Source organism: Urocampus carinirostris, chromosome 7 (assembly GCF_059441175.1).
Source record: "Urocampus carinirostris isolate Australia breed hairy pipefish chromosome 7, RoL_Ucar_1.0, whole genome shotgun sequence".
Classification (NCBI taxonomy): Eukaryota; Metazoa; Chordata; class Actinopteri; order Syngnathiformes; family Syngnathidae; genus Urocampus; species Urocampus carinirostris.
In genome coordinates this window covers 19,472,044-19,491,335 of record NC_142355.1, presented here as the reverse complement: position 1 = coordinate 19,491,335, position 19,292 = coordinate 19,472,044, and the positions used below count along the sequence as shown (strand labels likewise).

General features: G+C 42.1%; 1 protein-coding gene across 1 annotated transcript; it reads left to right on the top strand.

Moving 5' to 3' along the window:
* The first annotated feature begins 122 nt into the window (after positions 1–122).
* LOC148362568 (aquaporin-9-like) lies at positions 123–19,016 on the top strand. Its single transcript, XM_088340019.1, has 6 exons — positions 123–270; positions 428–554; positions 4,447–4,584; positions 6,810–6,928; positions 10,576–10,793; positions 18,568–19,016. Exons 1-6 carry the CDS (start codon positions 193–195, stop codon positions 18,785–18,787), a joined length of 900 nt encoding a protein of 299 aa, XP_088196145.1. The 5' UTR covers positions 123–192; the 3' UTR covers positions 18,788–19,016.
* The last annotated feature ends 276 nt before the right edge of the window (positions 19,017–19,292 follow it).

Here is a 19,292-nt window from a genome sequence, read left to right as displayed (position 1 = left end):
AAACATCGTTTGCACGTGTCAATTGCTGTGCCCGGAAACTGCCTGTATAGCGTAGGAACGGATCAATCCCGCCTGCTGAATGGCTGCGAGGGGGTGTGCGGAGGCCTGACATGACATTGGCTTCTCAGAAGCGAGCGCAGCTGGACAACGGGGCACTCGGAATCGCAGTCGGCGCGTCAAAATACTGAAAGCATGAGGAAACGCTGTGCCATCAAACATGGAATACTTAAGGAAGTCTTGGCAGAATTCCTCGGGACCTTTGTTTTGGTTGTAAGTAACTTTTATTATTTCTTGATGTTAAACGTGTTCAGAGTAAAGGAGAATTTCGGCAGACACAGTGAAAGGTATTGATTGATTCATATATTTTTGACATTAATACGTAGAATTAGGTGTATAACATTTCAAATGATCGTGTGGTTTGTTTCAGTTGTTCGGTTGCGGTTCGGTGGCCCAGTCGGTCCTCAGTCGGAGCACTTTGGGCGAACCGCTCACTGTCCACATCGGTTTCTCTGTCGGACTCATGATGGCGGCTTATGTGGCTGGGGGGGTATCAGGTAATTAGGATTCTGATTTATTTTCACATTGCCAGTCTGGAAAATGTCAAGTGGGTATACAGCGCATTGCAAAAGAACCTTTTGACATATTGCCATGTTTCAGGCTTTAAACACAAAGATGAAAAACTCAAAATGTTTTCTAAGAATACACAACATGGTATACACAATTGTGAAAAGAAACCTAATTTTATATGGTGCTAACAAATAAAAATAAATTGAAAAGTAGGCGTTGCAAAAAGATTTGCCATTGCATCCTTCCCATATGTTCCCAGTCCCTACTGAACAAAAAGAAACCCCAGAGCATAATGCTGCTACCGCCTTGTTTGAAAGTGGGCATGGTGTTTTCAGTTTTTGCAGTTTTACTCTTTTGCCAAATCTAATGCTTTGCATTTAGCCCAAAAGTTCAATTTTGGTCTCATCTGACCAGAGCACCTAGTTCCACATGCTATTCTTCCATGTGGATTCATTCAAACGCCAAACAGGCCTTTTTATGTTATTTTTTTAGAAAGGGCTTACATCTTGCCATTTCTCCATTAAAATTATGCAGAGTACGAATAATAGATGTCTAATGCACAAATTAAACGACCTCAGCCGTGTATGCCTGCAGGTCATCCAATGGGCCACTTGGTTGCTTCTATGGTTAGTTTTTTCCTTGTTTGGGCTGAAAGTTTAGACTCTAAACTTTAGACGGGCGGCCAGGTCGTGGTAGATTTGCGGTGGTTTTATGCTCTCTCCAGTTTGATATTATTGTTTGCACAGAGCACCAGGAGATATGTAAATGTTGCAAAAAAAAATTTGTATCCCATTCCTGCTTTGAACTTTTCCTCAACTTTATCCCGGACCTTCCTAGTGTGTTCTTTGGTCTTCATAATACTGTCTGTTCTCCAGTGTTTCCTTTCATAGACCTCTGAGCCCATCACAGAGCAGATGCATTTAAACTGAGACTAAATGACACACATGTGCACTTTTTGTAATTGTCAGTCATTTAGGTGTCAGTCATTTAGGGTCGACAGTGGGTCATTCAGAAGTCACCAGGAATTTTCTGGAGTCAGTTGCCTGAACTGAGGGGACACGCGGTCAATATTTTTACAACATCTATTTCTCATTTTTTATTTGTTGTAAATATAAAAGGTTTAATCGTTTGGTTCCACTATAGCCTGGAATGTGGAAATATGGCAAAACGTTCTTTGGCAGCCAATACTTTTGCTGGGCTCTTTATGAAAAAGTTTAAGGTTCACGGATCCCTTAACACCAGGGTCGTCAGGGAACCCCTTCCTGTGGTGTGTCGTGGGAAAGTACAGTCTGGTGGCGTCAATCCATTTCCAGGCTGTTCTTTTGGGTTTGCTCCCCCATATGAAACAGATCGTACTATACTGGTTTACAAGGATACCAGTAGCTGGAGAAGCCTCCTGAACCGACTTAGATACAGCACCTTCATCATCTGGTCCCCGTTGTTGCCGGTTTGATGTGTCCTGGTCTTCAGAGATGAGCTGGACCCCGGCATTGACATTGACTCTGCATTTGCAGTAAATAAGAAAAACAGTTCTTAAAAAAAAACAACTTTTTCTGCCAATGAGGCAAAAAAATTTGTGTGTGTAGGTAGAGAAATTATTCACTTTTTCTGGCATGGAAAGTAATCAAATTAATTATATATATTTTCTCCTTTTTCTTTTTGACTATTTTTGAGTTGTTCTTGTTATATATTTTGGTTTTACGTTTGTTTTCTTAATTCTCATTTTTTCACTTATTTTTGAGGCAACTTTGCAGAAAGTGCTTGTCCTCATTGAGGTCATGTGTGAATTGGGGTCTCGATGACTTTAGGCCAGAGGCCCTAAAACAATGCCTAGTCACCCTAAAAGGTCCCCAAAGAAAATACCTAGAACCTGAAAATTCACAAATAACCATATAAAAGTTTTCTGTAAATATATTTGTCAGGCTCTCCATTCAACCAGAAGAAGCCATCACTACCACAGCGCTCAATGTGTGTGGCCTAGCCATTGATTTGGAAGCAGCCTCTCTGGGGTCATCCATAACCCGAGGCTCTCAATGTCCTGCAAACATCGATTGCTTGCAATGTGTAAGGCAAACATTGGCTTTAAAACGTGACCTCTCATTTAAGCATCAGAACCAAACTTCTTCAAGATCCTTCAGAGTTTCCTTTAAAGAAATTCGGTAATGCCACAGTCATAATTTATGGTTTTCTGCCCTCTAACTTCACTGAGGCTGCTTCCCTTCTTCTGTCGCTCGTGACAGCCTCCGTAATGATGGAGTGGATGTCATGCCAGCCTGTGAGGGGCCCCATGTTGGGACATCAATCAAGGCTATTGCTCACACACAACTCAAACACCATCATAAATGCTACCGAAACACTCTCATATTCACAGCTGATCTTTTTATATGTATGAAGATACTGATAAAGCTCGCACTTCCATCTTAAATTGCTGTTGAAGTATCACTTGTCATATTCATTTTTACTGAGGGCCACGTCAGTGTAAACGCTGTCTGTCCTTACAGTTGCATTAAAAATATATAGCTAGTGGCATGAAAAAGTATTTCCCCCTTTCCTGATTTCTGTCTTTTTTGCACATTTATCTCTCACAAAGGTTTCAGATCATCAAACCAATTTTAATATCACACAGAGCCAACCCAAGGAAATAGAAATTGCAGTTTTGAAATGTTGATTCCATTTATTAAGGCAGATCATCCAAACCTATCAGAAATCAAACGCTTCCGATAATTGGTAATGATTCTTTCGCAATGCTGTGGGGGAATATTGGCTCACTCCATCCATCCATTATCTGCACCGCTTATCCTCAGTCGGGTGGCGGGGGTGTTGGAGCCCATCCCAGCTATATTTGGGCAGGGGCCAGGGGACACCCAAAACTGGTTGCCAGCCAGTCGCAGGGCACACATAGACAACTCACTCGCTTATTCACACCTAGGGACAATTTGGACCGGCCAATTAACCTGACATTCATCTTTTTGGAATGTGGGAGGAAACCCACACAAGCACAGGGAGAACATGCAAACTCCACACAGGAAGGTTCGATCTCATGACCTCAGAACTGTGCCGCACTGCGCTGCCGTGCTGCCTTTGGCTCACTTTTCTTTGCAAAATCGTCTCAAATCTGCCATATTGGAGGGTTTTCTAGCATGAACTGCCCTTTAAGGTCACCTCTCAATTTGATTCAAACCCGGACTCTGACCTTGCCTCTTCAGAACTTTCATTTTGTATATTTTGAGCCATTCAGAGGTGCACTTGCTGGTGTGTTTTTGATTGCTGTTGTGCTGCATGATTCAAAAGCGCCTGAGTTTGAGGGCATGAACTGATATCCGAACATTTTCTATCAGGGTCTTCTGGTTTTAGAGTAGTATGTTAACATATTCGTGCAATGGTTTATCAGTCGAAAAATAGCACTGATTACAACTGCAAAACATTTGATGTCATGGAAATCAAACCTAGGTCACGGTGGTTAGAGTGCCAAAACCCAACCACTTGAACACCAGCGATATGGATAACATACGATAAAGGCAATTGATTCTTTATATATGGTACCAGAGATATTTTTTGTCACATGCAATGCTTAGTTTGACCTGAGAAAAAGTGAAACAAAACGTTATACCTTTTTTTTAATAAAATATAAAAGGGGTGCGCAAGGGTAAATACAGTCTCTCCTCCACACGCTTCTCACCTTTTTAACCCCTGACCTGTTTTCATGCCTGCTCATAGTCCGGTGTGCCTTATTTATGGAAAATTCTACCACACGACTATTTTCTGGGGATGCGCCTTATAATCCGGCAAATACAGTAACTGAAAAATAACAATAGTGTAAAACAAGAAGCTCCGTAGTGAATGTGATTTCTGAAGTTTGCTCCTTGTTTACCATTTCAGGGGGCCACGTGAACCCCGCCGTGTCACTGGCAATGGTGATCCTGGGCAAACTCAAGATCTGGAAGTTTCCTTTTTACGTCATCGCGCAGTTTCTCGGCGCATTTGCGGGAGCCGCTGCAGTATTTGGATTATACTATGGTGAGAATGCTTGCGTTTTTATCACATCCTCTATTCCCGCCCTTTATTGAGCCAGGACATGTGTTCCATTAAAGAGAGCAGATGGTATGACACCAAACAGAAATGTCACAATGTTCCTCTGATAAATAACATTTCTTTACTCACCTCATTTTTTTTCAACCCTTTATCGATCCTGTAAAATTAGCCTAGAATCCCAGTCCAAGACGTACCCAAAGTAAATTGAACAATGTTCTTAAACCATTTGGTCAATATAGACGGTTTTGGTCTCTTTTGAAAGGTAACACTCTGATCTTTTGTCCCAAACTGAAATAATTACTGAAAGGGATATTAGCATTGAATAATCTGATTTGGAACACACACAAAAAGGTTTTTATTCTTGCCTGATTTTTTTTTTTGCAATCAAATGCCTGCAGAAGAATGTAGCATAGCCATCTTAGCTGGAAAACAGGTGAGACAACAGATTGAAGCCTCACCTAGTACATTGTCAAATGTGATCACAATCTGAAAAACTAAACATTGTATTTTACACGTTTTTCTTATGGTAGGTCTGGCCATTTCCAAAAGTAGCCATTTGTAGACGACCAGTTCCCAGCCCTTAAATTTTGCATTTTGCCAATTTTTAGACATTGCGAAAGAGTTATAAATGCTTGACTCATCTTTCTAGAAGTCAATCCATGACTGTGCACACTTGCACGTAATAATGGTCCGTAAAAATAAATCACGATTGGCTCTGCGCACGTTTACCTTGTATCTCTGATTTAAATACGCACCGTAAATGTGCACATACGTTGGGAAATTCTTTGGCTAACCAATGTGTCATCCACATTTGAATCAGTCACAATTGGTGTAAGATTTTTGAAGCCGAAATGGTCATGACTTCTTTTTTAAACAGGCCCTCGTACCTTGTCACAGGCTAGGACCGTTAAAAAAAGCTTACAATTGGCCAAGAGTATCCATCCATTCATCCATAATCGGCATCGCTTATCCTCAGTAGGGTCGCGGGGGTGCTGGAGCCTATCCCAGCTATCTTCGGGCAGGGGGCAGGGGACACTCTGAACTGGTTGCCAGCCAGTCACATGGCATGGCCAAGAGTAGTGTTCATTCAAAAGGTAAGAGGCAAACGGATGTATTTAATGTAATCCGACGAGTCTGTTTATTTTCAAAGGGGAGTAATGAAGCCAAACAGAGGTATTCTATTTCTATTAATCCTCATGTTCAAACCAAATAAGTAAAATGAGCCACAGCACATCTTACAATGTGGTTGTAATCGCTAATTGGTATGCCGAGAGCATGGCAACAGACAGAAAAAACATAGAGAGAGTCATTACACAGCCCAGAAAATCATTGGCTGCTCTCTGCCCATTTTGGAGAACATTGCCAGCTTGCTATACCGCAGCAGAGTCAACAACGTCATAAAAGGATTCATCTCACAACGGCTGTCCTGCTGCCCCTTCGAAGACACTACAGGTCCCTTAATGGGACAGTGTGTATAATTTGACCACTAGATGTCGCTGTATGGTGTAGTACAACTGAAAACAAGTGCTATTATAAAGCACAGAGAAGAATACAAACTACAGAAACTCAGAATGACCAAAACACACCATGTCCCTTCTAATTTTATGCCCACAGCTCCTTTTAGTGAGACTGATGCTATGTGAGATAAATGCTAATTTTTAGACCTTGGTGTATTTTGAAAATGCATGTTTATATGAGAGTCAAAATACTTTAGCTTATTATTTAAATCAAGCTTGTTTTTGAATGTATTTTTTTTACCACTAAGATGCTCCAATTAATACACTGTCCCTTTAAAACAAGGACTAACAGTCCCTGAGACCGTTTCTTCTCCGGGGCCATCACCACCTTAAAGGAGCACACAAGACTGTGAGATATATATATATATATATATTTATATATATATATATATATATATATATATGAATGGGTATTAATGTCTATTTTATTGATTTATTTTGAAATATTGTTGCTTAATGTTCTGATGCGCTTAGGCTTCAAGCACTTTCTTTTAAATCGGTTTGCCTATTTATCCTGAGATTCTTTTTATCCCTTTTTTTTTCTTTTGAGTCTTTATTACGTGTTTATCCTAGAGTGCCACGTCTAATCTCATTGTAAACAGTGTTCTCTGTGTTGTTAACAATGACAATAAAGACAATTCTAATTTTAGTTCTAATACTTTTTGACCACTGAGATCTTCCAACTATTCACAGACGCTTTCATGGACTTCACAAACGGGATCCTGTCGGTGACGGGGATCAACGCAACGGCTCACATTTTTGCATCCTACCCGGCAAGACACCTGTCCATTCTCGGCGGTTTCATCGACCAGGTAAGCTCGGCTCACGATTCGGCACGATCGGTTCACTCACATCTTCCTCATCCTATTCGGGCTCAGAATGCTGTAAAATGTAGGAAATGTCGCTAATGTGGAATTGATTGCCCCATTTAAGGTGGGGAGCAACCCCCTTTTTTGCTTTGCTCGGTTTGGGGTTCAATGACCCGATTCAACAGGAAGTACGATCTACACTCAACGCCATTTCCAGGCTGTTAAGTCAGTGCGCTCATTCAAAAGTAACATGTTTGGGTTACATACGTGTTGAATACGTTAACAAGGTAAAGTTTTGATGATGAGGTCTGCACTGCTAGTTTGCTTGCACTAGTTTACATCAGCAGTCTGTTGTTTTTAATGATGCATCAAATTTGATACACCCAGAAAAAGACGTGATGATGACATTACTTCTAAGGTGAGGCAAGCCATGTGAAGCTGGCTTTCACTCAGGGTCGAGTTTGGGTACAACACAAATCCTTATTATCCATTTAGCACACAAGAAGAAAGGAGATGGAGGTTTTGTCTGAATGGGAGCTTTGCCAAGGTTTTACCAACAAGATATTTTTGAAAAGTTTCTACGTCCTTCTGTTTCCACGTTTTCGTTAGCCGGGCTAACAGGGTTGGGTAGGGTTACTTTAACTGGATTACTTTCAATTACTTTTGGATTACTCCAATACCAAATATGCTAATAAAAGACAAAAGAAACTAAATATGAATAAAATGATGACTCACAACATGTGGTAAGCTTTCTCTCCTGGCTTTGATTTCTTTGATCGCCGGCAAAACTAACATAAAATGCGACAGAAACAAAATGAAAATAAATCCAAACAGCTTGCCAACATCATTTTTGCCGTTCCATGTACACCGTTACTCCCCAAGACTGCACAAAATTTAGTAATTTTATTCAGGGCGGCAGTAGCTCAGGAGGTAGTCTTCAAGGGATCCCAGTTCGAATCCCGGCTCGTCCGTGTTACATGTCGAAGTGTCCTTGGGTAAGACACTGAACCCCTAATACCCCCAATAAGCAGGTTAGCGCCTTACATGGCTGCAGGGCCGCTATTGGGAATTGTGGAGCACATTGTAAAGCGCTTTGGGAAGTCATTGACTTGAAAAGCGCTATATAAATGCAGATCATTTCATTTCATTCTATTCATATTTAGTTTATTTTGTCTTTTATTAGCATATTTGGTATTAGAGTAATCCAAAAGTAATTGAAAGTAATCCAGTTTAAGTAACCCTACCCAACCCTGCGTTTACATACCAACACTACAGAGCTGAGACATTTTAATTTACTACTATAATTATCTTACGTTGGCAAATATACAAGTGAGACTGGTTTGTTGCATTAAAAATGCGCCGACTGCCGCACTGTCATCATCAGTTCCCTCCTATGTCAGGACCAAAACAGAAGGAGGACCCAAAAGCGTAACGTTACTCACAAGTTTATTGAAATATAGAATAGAAGAATAGAATAGAATAGAATAGAATAGAAGAATAGATCCGGGGCTCGCTGGACGCGGGAAGCAAGCCGCACACGGGATCGGAGCGTGTTCCGAATGCGGAAGTGGATCTTCCGGAGCGGGAGATCGTAGCGTAGTTAGACGGAAAAACAGGTCGTTAGCCGGGACGGGAGATCAGAACGTGGTCGGGGTCAAAAAACGGGTCGTTAGCCGGGATGGGAGATCAAAACGTGGTCGGGGTCAAAAAACGGGTCGTAGCAGGAGACAAACGGAGAAATCAGGAACGGACGAGTGAAAAACGGGTGACAAAACGGGACCGACGGGATTCAGAGTCAAAAATGCTTGACTTGTGAAAACAGAGGGTCGCTGACAGACTGACAACAGGCGAGTGAAAGGACTGAGCTTAAGTAGGACAGGGAACCAAACAGGTAACCAGCAGCAGCTGGCGCCAAATGAGCGGGCACAGGTGAGTGTAATGAGACATCCTACAGTCTCTCGTCACTACTCACTGTCCTGTCCATTATCGCTAAAATGGCCAATTGTGCGACCTCAAGGGAACTTGCTTGCGTTATTTGCATTTTAAAACAATTTTAGTTCTTTTTTTAAATCTATTTTTCGTTTTTTGATCGGACTTCTTTAAGCACTTAAATGCCTTTTTTGTTGTTTTATGATAATGTTATAAATTAAACACTTAAATTTAGAGTATCACCTATCAGGTAGAGGTAAGAAAAGCTACAAGACTAATACTATATTTGATGAGTGGTCAAATTGAATAAAGAAACAAAATTCATTTTATACAGATGTCGACAATTTAATGAATAGTGGACAAGATCATTTAATGAACATAAATGATTGTAAAAGAACACTCTTAATTGGTTTAAGGTGTTGGATGAGAAATTCCAAGTTTGGTTAATCTTGGTTTAATAACCCTGTTTTATTTCTATTTTTGTCATGGTTGCCATGGCACCCAATTGGCCTTGCCCGTCTGGTGCCAGCTGCGGCTCGTTGATAGATTGGCTTTCCTTTTATTCAAGCTCATGGCTCTCACTTACCATTTGTAAGTCCGTCAACGAACCTCTGCCCCGCAAGACGTGGGTTTTGACTCTGTCTTGTTTCCTGTTAGTATTTCCTGTCCGTTATTGTTCTCGTTTATTTTGCCCAGTTTAATATCGGTTTCAAGTTTCGTTCCTGTCTAGTTTGTCCTGTTTAATTTCGATATCCTGTTTTGATATCTATCCTGTCCGTCCTGTCCTGTCCGGTATCGACCCCATCTGTCCGATATCTGCTCGGGCAATTGATATCAATCTCATCGCCCTCTGGCTTCCTGTCATTCTTCGCCAGACTGCTGCCTAGCGTGCATAACTGCCCCATTTCCCGAAAATGAAAGGCTTTTGTGAGAAACGTCACGCATTTGGGTCCTGATCCTGTCTCTGTTCATGACAATTTCAGTTTAATGGCCATTCATCTATTCTAAAAACATATTATTAGTCACAAAATTTACTTGAACCCAACCTAAGTCTATTTTCGTATCAGACAAACACGGTTCCAATTCCTACCGCGACCTTGATGTGGAGCTCAATGGCAAATTAAGTCCTTGTTGGAGTCCTGGTCTGAGTAGCCACTCAGATCATTGAGATTTCAATTGTCCAAGAAATTAAGGAAAGCTGGCCAAACTCAATCTAGTTTTTTCGTCCTTGATTGTGAACTGCACTGACACCGAGCAGAGTCAAAATGAAGTTTTTTTGAAAAAGGAATTTATTTTTTATTTTTTGCTTTTATATTCGCATGTATTGTTTGTCGTTTATGCTGCCGTGCATGTTCTACCCGGACTGGGCAATTGATGTAGGGAAATCGCTATGTTTTTCTTTTTAGCAAAACTTTATTGAAACAAATACAAATAGAAGTTTGCTGATTAAAAAATTGATTTCTCTATCATATTTAATTATATGATGCAATATTTTCTACAGAGTGTTTCCTAACAAATATTAGCATTTTGTTTCATTTATCTATTTCTAATTGCTCTTTAATGGCGTTAGCGTCGAGTAGTATGTATTTCAGTTATTTGTTATTTTATACTGTTTTTTGCATGTCAGTGCAAAATAAGCATTCCATTTCATTTTTGGTGTTTAGTTTTGCCCCCAAATTGTCACCTCGGTGCATCCCAAGTTGGTATTATTTTCCTGGCAGGTGGTGGGAACTGGCATGCTAGTTCTGTGCATTCTGGCCATCATCGACGGAGGAAACCTCGGCGCCCCCAGAGGTGTGGAGCCGCTAGCCATCGGGCTAATCATAATGGCTATTGGGGTGTCCATGGGACTCAACTGTGGCTACCCCTTGAATCCTGCGCGGGACCTCGGACCTAGACTGTTCACCGCTGTGGCCGGATGGGGGATGGAGGTCTTCAGGTGATTTTAGGGCATAGGTGCCCAACTTACAGCCCGCGGGCCACGTCCGGCCCGGAGTACAATCATATCTGGCCCATGAAATCATTTTATATACAGCTACTATAACGGTCCAGCTATATTACAGGCTGATAACTCTCAAACTACAGATCCCATAATGCAGAGCTTCTGCTGCCATCGCAATACTTCCCGAAAATGTTCCGGCATAAATTGTGGTAGCTGTCGCCTGACGAGCGCAGCCACTTTTAAAACTATCTACAGACAAGCAACACATCGACGAGTGCATTAATAGTGAGTCTTTAGTCTCAGGAATCTAGACGTAATGCCTGATGTAACGGAAGGCTAAACGGAGAAAAGCAGGGTGACGTTTTTGTTGCTGAGGATTACGTAGATGCTAAACCCTCACAACGGCCAAGAGAATAGTTGATTCTGAAATCGCAGCCTTTCAAAACCAAGGCGAGGCTGAATATTTGTTCACTGACATTGCAGTAAAACCCCTTGTGTCTTCTTTGTGGAGCTAATGTGGCTGTAATTAAGGAATTTAATGGAAAACCGCAGAGTAAGCTGAAAAACCTGAATGCAGAGCACAAGATACAGAAAGTTAAAGAGTTAAAGAAGAATATCAGGATATTTAGTTTTGGATCCAGGATTTGTTTTTCACCATAATGAAAGCAGGCTGGCTTTATGCCCAACCGCTCCACAACGGACCACATCTCTGCCGTCCGTTTGCTGATAGAAAAGACCCGTGAATTCCGTAAAGATCGCCATCTATATATCGGATTCATTGATCTGAAGGCCGCCTTTGACACCGTCTGCCACTCTTCACTGTGGAACATCCTCCAAGCTCTCAGAGCACCACCCAAGATCATAGCCCTGTTCAAGCTGCTCTACAGCAACACAGAGAGCTGTGTCCGTATCAACGGCATTGACTCCGACTGGTTTGCTATCTCCAGCGGCGTTCGCCAAGGCTGTGTGGCTGCTCCCGACCTTTTTAATTGCATCATCGACCATCTGATGTTCAGGGTTAGTGAGCGCATCCCCGGAGTGTCTTTCGGCAACTACCACCTGACTGACCTGGAGTATGCTGACGACACCATCATTCTCAGCACTTCCTACAGCCAGCTGAGAGACGCTCTGGGCATTTACAGCGAAGAGGCAGCGCGGCTTGGCCTGCAAGTGAGTTGGACGAAAACCAAGTTCATGTATGTCGGTGATGGACCAGATCCACCTCCCATCCAAATTGGTAGCGACATCGTAGAGCCTGTCAAGAGCTTTGTATATCTGGGGTCCATGGTGACAGACAATGGGGACCTAAAACCAGAGATTCTCCGCAGAAGAGCCCTGGCAGCATCTGCTCTGCAGTCTCTCTGGAAACCACTCTGGCGGCACCAGACCATCGCACGCAAGACGAAGCTCCGCATTTACAACCTCGCCGTACTCCCTATCCTGCTTTATGGCTCAGAAACATGGCCCCTGAACGACACCCTGGCCACAAGAATCGATGGTTTTGATAGCAGGGCTCTCAGAACCATCGAGAACATCAGGTGGCCCCAGCGAGTCTCCAATAAAGAGCTCAGAGCCCGCACGTGCCAGCCCCAAGCATCTTCCTTGGTCGCACAACGCCGCACCCGCTGGTTTGGCCATGTCCTTCGTCTACCACCAGACCATCCGACACGAGCCATTCTCCAGTTTGACCCAAAGGCCGCAGGCTGGAGACGACCACGAGGGAAACCCCGCACTCGATGGCTCGACGTCGTTGCGGGCGACCTCCAACAACACGGAGTTGCCGTAGAGGATGCAGAACAGCTGGCACAAGACCGCCAGCATTGGAAAAACCTGGTTCATCTGGTCGGCTCAACGCACAGGGACGGGACCCCCCGACCTTCGCTGGAGCAATAAGGATAAGGAATGAAATACCCAAAGTGAAAAGCACAAATGTTATTTATATTTCCATTTTTTTAATATTTTGTCGAGTTTTAACAGGAGATATTTTTATGAAGAATAAGTTAAATTTGTTTATTCTGGAATAATATTCCGGCCTGTTTTAAATTCATATTTGTTAAAAAAACAAGTAAAATTTTAGTGTATTCAATAAATATTTATCCTGTTCAGCCTGCGACCAAAGGTGTGATTTGAGTTTTGGCCCTCTGTGCTATTGAGTTTAACACCCCTGCTCTAGGGTTTTTAAAATACTAGATATTGATAGTTCTTGTCACGTAATCTACATCCGGGCACTAATGTGAATTTCCCTTCGGGGATGAACAAAGTATCTATCTATCTATCTATCTATCTATCTATCTATCTATCTATCTATCTATCTATCTATCTATCTATCTATCTATCTATCTATCTATCTATCTATCTATCTATCTATCTATCTATCTATCTATCTATCTATCTATCTATCTATCTATCTATCTATCTATCTATCTATCTAAGTCAGGCAGCCATACTGTATATGTGTTACCTTGATGTTATAAATTTGGTGATCAAAGCTCCAGTTTTGCATTAAACATTCCAGGCTAAGTTATGACAACAAATATTCACAGATGGACAAACAAGACCCTTAAGCACTTGAGAAAAGCGTGCGTGGTAGGGGTTAGGGTTCAAAAGGCTATCTCTGAGACTCGTTTCAGCACTATCCTCAGCAAAGTATTTTTGAGTGTCTGGGCCATCCACGCAGGTCACATTGTCTTAATCCGGAGCCTATCTGTGCCCTCCACTCGCCGGGTAAGGATGCACTATTTTCAGCCAGGCTTTCAAGGATACTTAGGGCTTTCTCTGGAGCTCATTTTGGCTGGGAAACAATATGTTCACCTCGGGTTTATGGCACTTGCACACAATCTTTGAAAGGCGAGGTTTTCGCTCTGGCCTCCACTCACTGGGTAACACCACTTAGAAATAAACGGTAAAGTCACAAAATACAATGCTACACATTCATCTTTCATTTGAACATCCAGCAACATGAGTTTAGATCCGTGACAACATCAAACCATGCCTGGTGGACCCAACCAATATGGCTGCCTGTGAAGTATGAGTATAGAAAAACAATCTCACTTAGGAATATTTAGAAGTTGTGCCTTGTAATTTGACTGCATGACACTGCTGGACACAAATAAGACCTTTTTAAGAACAAAAAATAAATAAATAAATGAAACGTTAAAAAATAATCCTATCTTACAGCACAACATATCAAGCTGCAATAAAAGTCCAGAATATGCTGGCCAAAAATTGTAAGTGTGACCATTGTGTGCAAATAGTTCAGCTTTCAATTTGAAGAATGACAAATACTGTGGCCAGAGGTGAAAGATGTTTGGCTACGTCCTTTTTGGTTGCCAAGCAACTAGCACTAATAATGGGGAAGGCCAAATGGTGGCATACCCCATGCTGGACTCCGGAAAAACATACTCCCTCCTGTTAAATACCGTATTATATTAAAATATTAATGCCTGCCATCAACCTCATGCGAGAGGTTAGTGTAGTAAACAAACACACACACATTGATTGAAGTAAATCATTAGGCAATAAGGATTGTTGCCTTATTATATAATGTCACATGCACTCCGCAGATGTAATCGATTGCAGCGGTTGGTGATCCAACGTGCTTCCATTATACGGTCCAAAGCCAAGGATTCACGGTTCACATTGGGTTCAACATTTTCCAGAAGGGCCGGAGTAGGAGGGAAAATAAAGATACAGTGTCTGGATCCATTCACGATTCATGAAATTGAAAAATAAAACATATTTGAAGCTACCTGCATCGTAATTACCGTCATGATCGTCCTGTCACCCCTCCGATCTTGTTGGTGCACTGTCCATTTTTAATTGTCTTTCGCCTTGTTATTACCGCAAATTCCAGACTATAAGCCGCTACTTTTTTCCCAAACGTTCAACCCTGCGGCTTATTCAGTGATGCGGCCAATTTATGTCATTTTTCTAACAGCCGCCAGCAGCGCTCGAGTTCAAGGCACATGACGCAGCTTACAAGCTAAACGCAATCGAGCAGTCCGATAAAGAAGGAAACAGAGCTACTGCACGTACTTTACCTTGCGAGCGTGTTGCTAGCGTGTTTTAGAACAAGGGAGCGTGGGACGAGGTCTACATGACAAAGTCTCTTTCCCATACTGAAGGAAGATGACTTTGATGACGTCAGTTATGAGGAGGAAGATAAGGACGGTTTACCGTGCTTACTTCAAGTACGGTATGGTTTTTTTAACAGAGCCGTTTGCTGTGTTGCGAGCGTGTTGCTAGTAGCGTTTTGCTACCCTTCACAGGCATGGTTTGGGATGAAAGTTATATTATTATTAAAGCTTTGAAAACTCTCTCGGTGTACCGTCTTTGTAAATATGTGTAACCATGTATAATATGTTTTTGCAACTGTATATTTTTGTAATGTATTTATTTGTATTTACTTTGGACACTTATTCTGATAAGTCTTGCACTGACCAATTAAAAAGAAGGGGCGTAACAGACGCGGGGGATGACGGGAAGTGGGGACCGGTAAAGGTGATTGTTTGTGGACAGGGCAGACAAAAGTGGATATATATTTTTCCCACCCTTACCTTTGGAATACACTTTTTTTCCTTGGATTACTTTTAACGGGACCTGGACTCTGCAGGTCTGCATCATATGTTAAGTACCGGTATCATTTTCCGTAGATTTTGCCGGCTATGGTTGTTGAACTGAGTACTATATGCTCAGTTAAACTCGCAGGACTCAAAATAGGGTTTGGGTTAATTTTGTGATTGTGTTACAAGTTTTAACGTGGGTGCACGCGGCTTATATACAGGTGCGGCTTGTGTAAGTACAAAAGCGGTTGTCCTATTAAAATGTGGTGGGTGCGGCTTATAATCAGGTGCGCTCTATAGTCCGGAATTTACGGTATTAATGAAGAGATTCAATCTCAACTTGAAGCAGATTGAAAACTTAGGGGCCGGTCACACAGCCGTTTGCGTCTGTATCACGGGTAAAATTTTGCGGGGTTTTTTGCCCGTGGTTGCCCGCGATGGAAAATGCGCAAAATTGGCCAACCCGCTGTTCATCGGTGGTATGCCCGCAAAACAGACGCCGGCGACTGTTCCGCTTCCTCATCGCGTCATTTTCGCGTCATTTTCTCGTGGGGACCACGGGTATAAAAGCTGCCGAGCCGGCGTTATGCCGAGAAATGCATCCTTGCCGAGATTTGCATCCCCTCGCTACTACAACCACTTTTACCTCGTTTTATCTCACTTCTATATCACTTTTAGGGAATTTAATGGCGAACATTTAACCAAAACCACTTAGTCTTGCATTTGTTGGGAATGTAATACAACTTAAACCATTCCGTCTTTGTATTTGTTGTGAATGTAATCGAACGGTAATGCACGCCGTATACAAATCACTTTTGAGCAGGTAACATGTTTATTTTGCCTTTTTCTATTCAAATCGCTCGTATTGAAACTGTTATGCACTCTACCATAAAGCTTATTTCTGCATAATAAGCTTTACGGTAGAGTGCATAACAGTTCTCAAAAGTGATTTATACACGGTGTGCATTACCGTTCGATTACGTTCACAACAAAAACAAAGACGGAATGGTTTATGTTGTATTACATTCCCAACAAATGCAAGACGAGGTGGATTTGGTTATATGTTCGCCATTACATTCCCTAAAAGTGAGATAAAAGTGGTTGTAGTAGCGAGGGGATGCAAATCTCGGCAGGGATGCATTTCTCGACATAACACTGGGCTGTAGAAATCATAACCGCTCAAGACACAGTCCCGTGAAGATCAAGATTTCAAGCTATGGCACCGAAGAAGCCAATATGTTATTATTGTAATAGTTTTTCATTTTGATTTTATTATCTTGTTATGAAATGAAAAGAAATGTCAAGAAATAAAAATGGATTAAGACGAGGTCACTACGGTGACGGGGATCCATGTTCACCCCTTGACGTCTTGAGCACAACTGACGTGTGCTCGGCAATTCGCGCTGTATATACGCGGAGAAAGGCGTTTGACCGTCACACGCGTAACACGCTAATTTCACGTAATAACACCGCGATACAGGCGCAGAACATGCTATGACCGTGCTCCACCCACGATTACCCGCTGAAATTTCCCGTCCTACCCATGTGTAACCACGCCCTGGCCGCGGCCAGAGCACGTCGTTCCGCGTCATTTCCGCGTCATTACCTCGTGTGCCGCCCGCGGTTAACACGTGCTCAAAGTTTTGAGCAGCTCAAAACTTTTTCGCGCGGCCAACCACGCGTGAATTTCCGACCGCGAGTAAAGCACTGCTGTATCTCGTCTGTATGGCGATCTCAAAGCGTCCAACAGCGCCTGCTTCACAGGCAGAAATTTCTGGCCGTGATTCAGACGCAAACGGCTGTGTGACCGGGCCCTAAGAAGAGACTTTAAAGGTATCATCCGTTCAATGCTCGTAAAGCTCAATTTAGTTCCGGTCTCTGATCGTGCAGCTAGACAATGTTGTGCCGTCTAACAGGACACCTCAGGGTCAGGAGAAAAACTTAGACAGTCTGATACTTTAATACACTGAGACATCACATTCCAAGAAAGCGTCCTCAAACAATGAAGATCTCACACTTTTATAGACCAAGACCCGGAGGGCAAGGTCATTAGTTCATGTATCATTCATTCTTGGTTAAACTCGGAGATTATGGACTCTGATTGGTAGACCATTTTAAGGCAATACATGATACAATCATCTGACGCAGACTGCAGGTTGAAAACATCCTCGTGGGCCAGTTTCTAGAGTTTTCTTGGAACTTTTTGACATGCACTTGAGCATCCAAACTGATCTTCCCTTCACTGAAACCAGATGTTTCCTAACTCTAGAGCATGAGACACGGTTCAGAAGGAACAATGAATACATTAATTATTCATCCATATTCTGCACCGCTTATCCTCAGTAGGGTCGCAGGGGTTCTGGAGCCCATCCCAGGCATCTACAGGCATTAAGCAAGGGACACCCGGGACTGGTTGCCAGCCTGTCTCAGGGCACACAGAGACATATAACCATTCACACGCTCATTCAAGGATACTTTTAATGCTAAATGTAATTCACCCTGGTCATCCTGGAAAAGGGATTACCACTTGTGAGGTCCCTTCTCAAGGTTTCTCTTTTTCCTCACGCTGAGGTTTTGAGTTGTTCCTTGTCCGCATGTTAGTTTAAGATCAGGTAATTGTGTAATTCTAATTCTGTGCAGTTCTTTGAGACATTTTTGTGGTTTAGGCTATATGGATAAATCTGACTTGACTTGATTCATACCTACGGACACACCAATCAACCTGACATGAATTTTGAGGCTCAGGGGAGAGCAAGATAATTTGAGTTGGATTTGAACCGGTGACCTCTGAATTTTGGGGCTGATGCGCTAACCACTAATCCACCGTGCCACCATACATAATTTAAATACAATTTTCCATAACAGTAACTACATGCATATCAGCTGCCAATTACCGTCATGATCGTTACGTCACGTCTCCAATCGTGTCGGTAAATTGTCCATATCGAAAACAAAATTAAAAAGAAAAACTCGATGGTATTATCTGTTCCACGCGTAGAAGCCTCAAAGAAGTTATGGTGTCTGATGGGAATGGATAGTGTACTTCCAACAGCGTTCAATGTGGTTGACTGCGCCATCTTTTGCAGACATTGCAGCAAAAAGGAAAAATAATCTTAGTCATGCTATTTTAATATTATATATTTGCTTTTCAAAATTCGAACAAGCTGTAGTTTGCCAAAGTTTCCACCAACTGTTTTGTTTGTGTGCAGCACGGCAGACTACTGGTGGTGGATCCCGGTGGCTGGCCCCATGGTTGGGGCCGTGGTGGCAGCCGTCCTCTACTACCTTCTCATCGAACTTCACCATCCCCACCTCGAAGCCGAAAAGCCTCACCAGGATGAAGAAGAAGAAGAGGAGGAAGAGGAAGAAGAGGAGGAAGATGAAGACTGCAGTCTGAAGGACAAATATGAGATGATCACAATGAGTTAAAATCGATTTTCTAGAATCTGCCGGCGCGACTTTACGGAATTGGCATTATGAATGGGTTGGATGTAAATATTGTTATGTCAGATATTAGAAATAGCAAGCATGGTTATCTTTTACGTTTGCTCCTGTTTTCTGTATTAGTTTCGAAGTCTTTTTACGTTTTTTTCTCAATTTAGTTTCAGTTGAAGATGTTTTCCTCTGTTTTCTTTGGATTAAAATTTCTACGAATCTATTGCTTACTTTTCTTTTACATCTTGTTTGGTTGCTCTGTCCTAGAAAGGACTTATTCTACCGTTAGTCTTCAAATACGTGTTTTGCTGTGGGAAAACAGGGTTCCTGCGGATCCTTGAAAGGTCTTAAAAGGCTTTGAATTCATCATTCTAAAAATAAGGCCCTAATTGTCATTAAAAAGCCTTAAATCTAATGTTGGAAAGTCTTAAAAATGTGAACACATGAATAAGATTTATATTTGTTTGCACTAAAAAGTTTATTTGTCATGATGACTGAT

Bases quoted from the DNA above. Each gene is read 5' to 3' on its own strand.
- LOC148362568 (XM_088340019.1), top strand. From the start codon at position 193: ATGAGGAAACGCTGTGCCATCAAACATGGAATACTTAAGGAAGTCTTG. The intron at 4,585-6,809 runs GTGAGAATGCTT...AACTATTCACAG, and splicing joins AGTATTTGGATTATACTATG to ACGCTTTCATGGACTTCACA. The intron at 10,794-18,567 runs GTGATTTTAGGG...GTTTGTGTGCAG, and splicing joins TGGGGGATGGAGGTCTTCAG to CACGGCAGACTACTGGTGGT.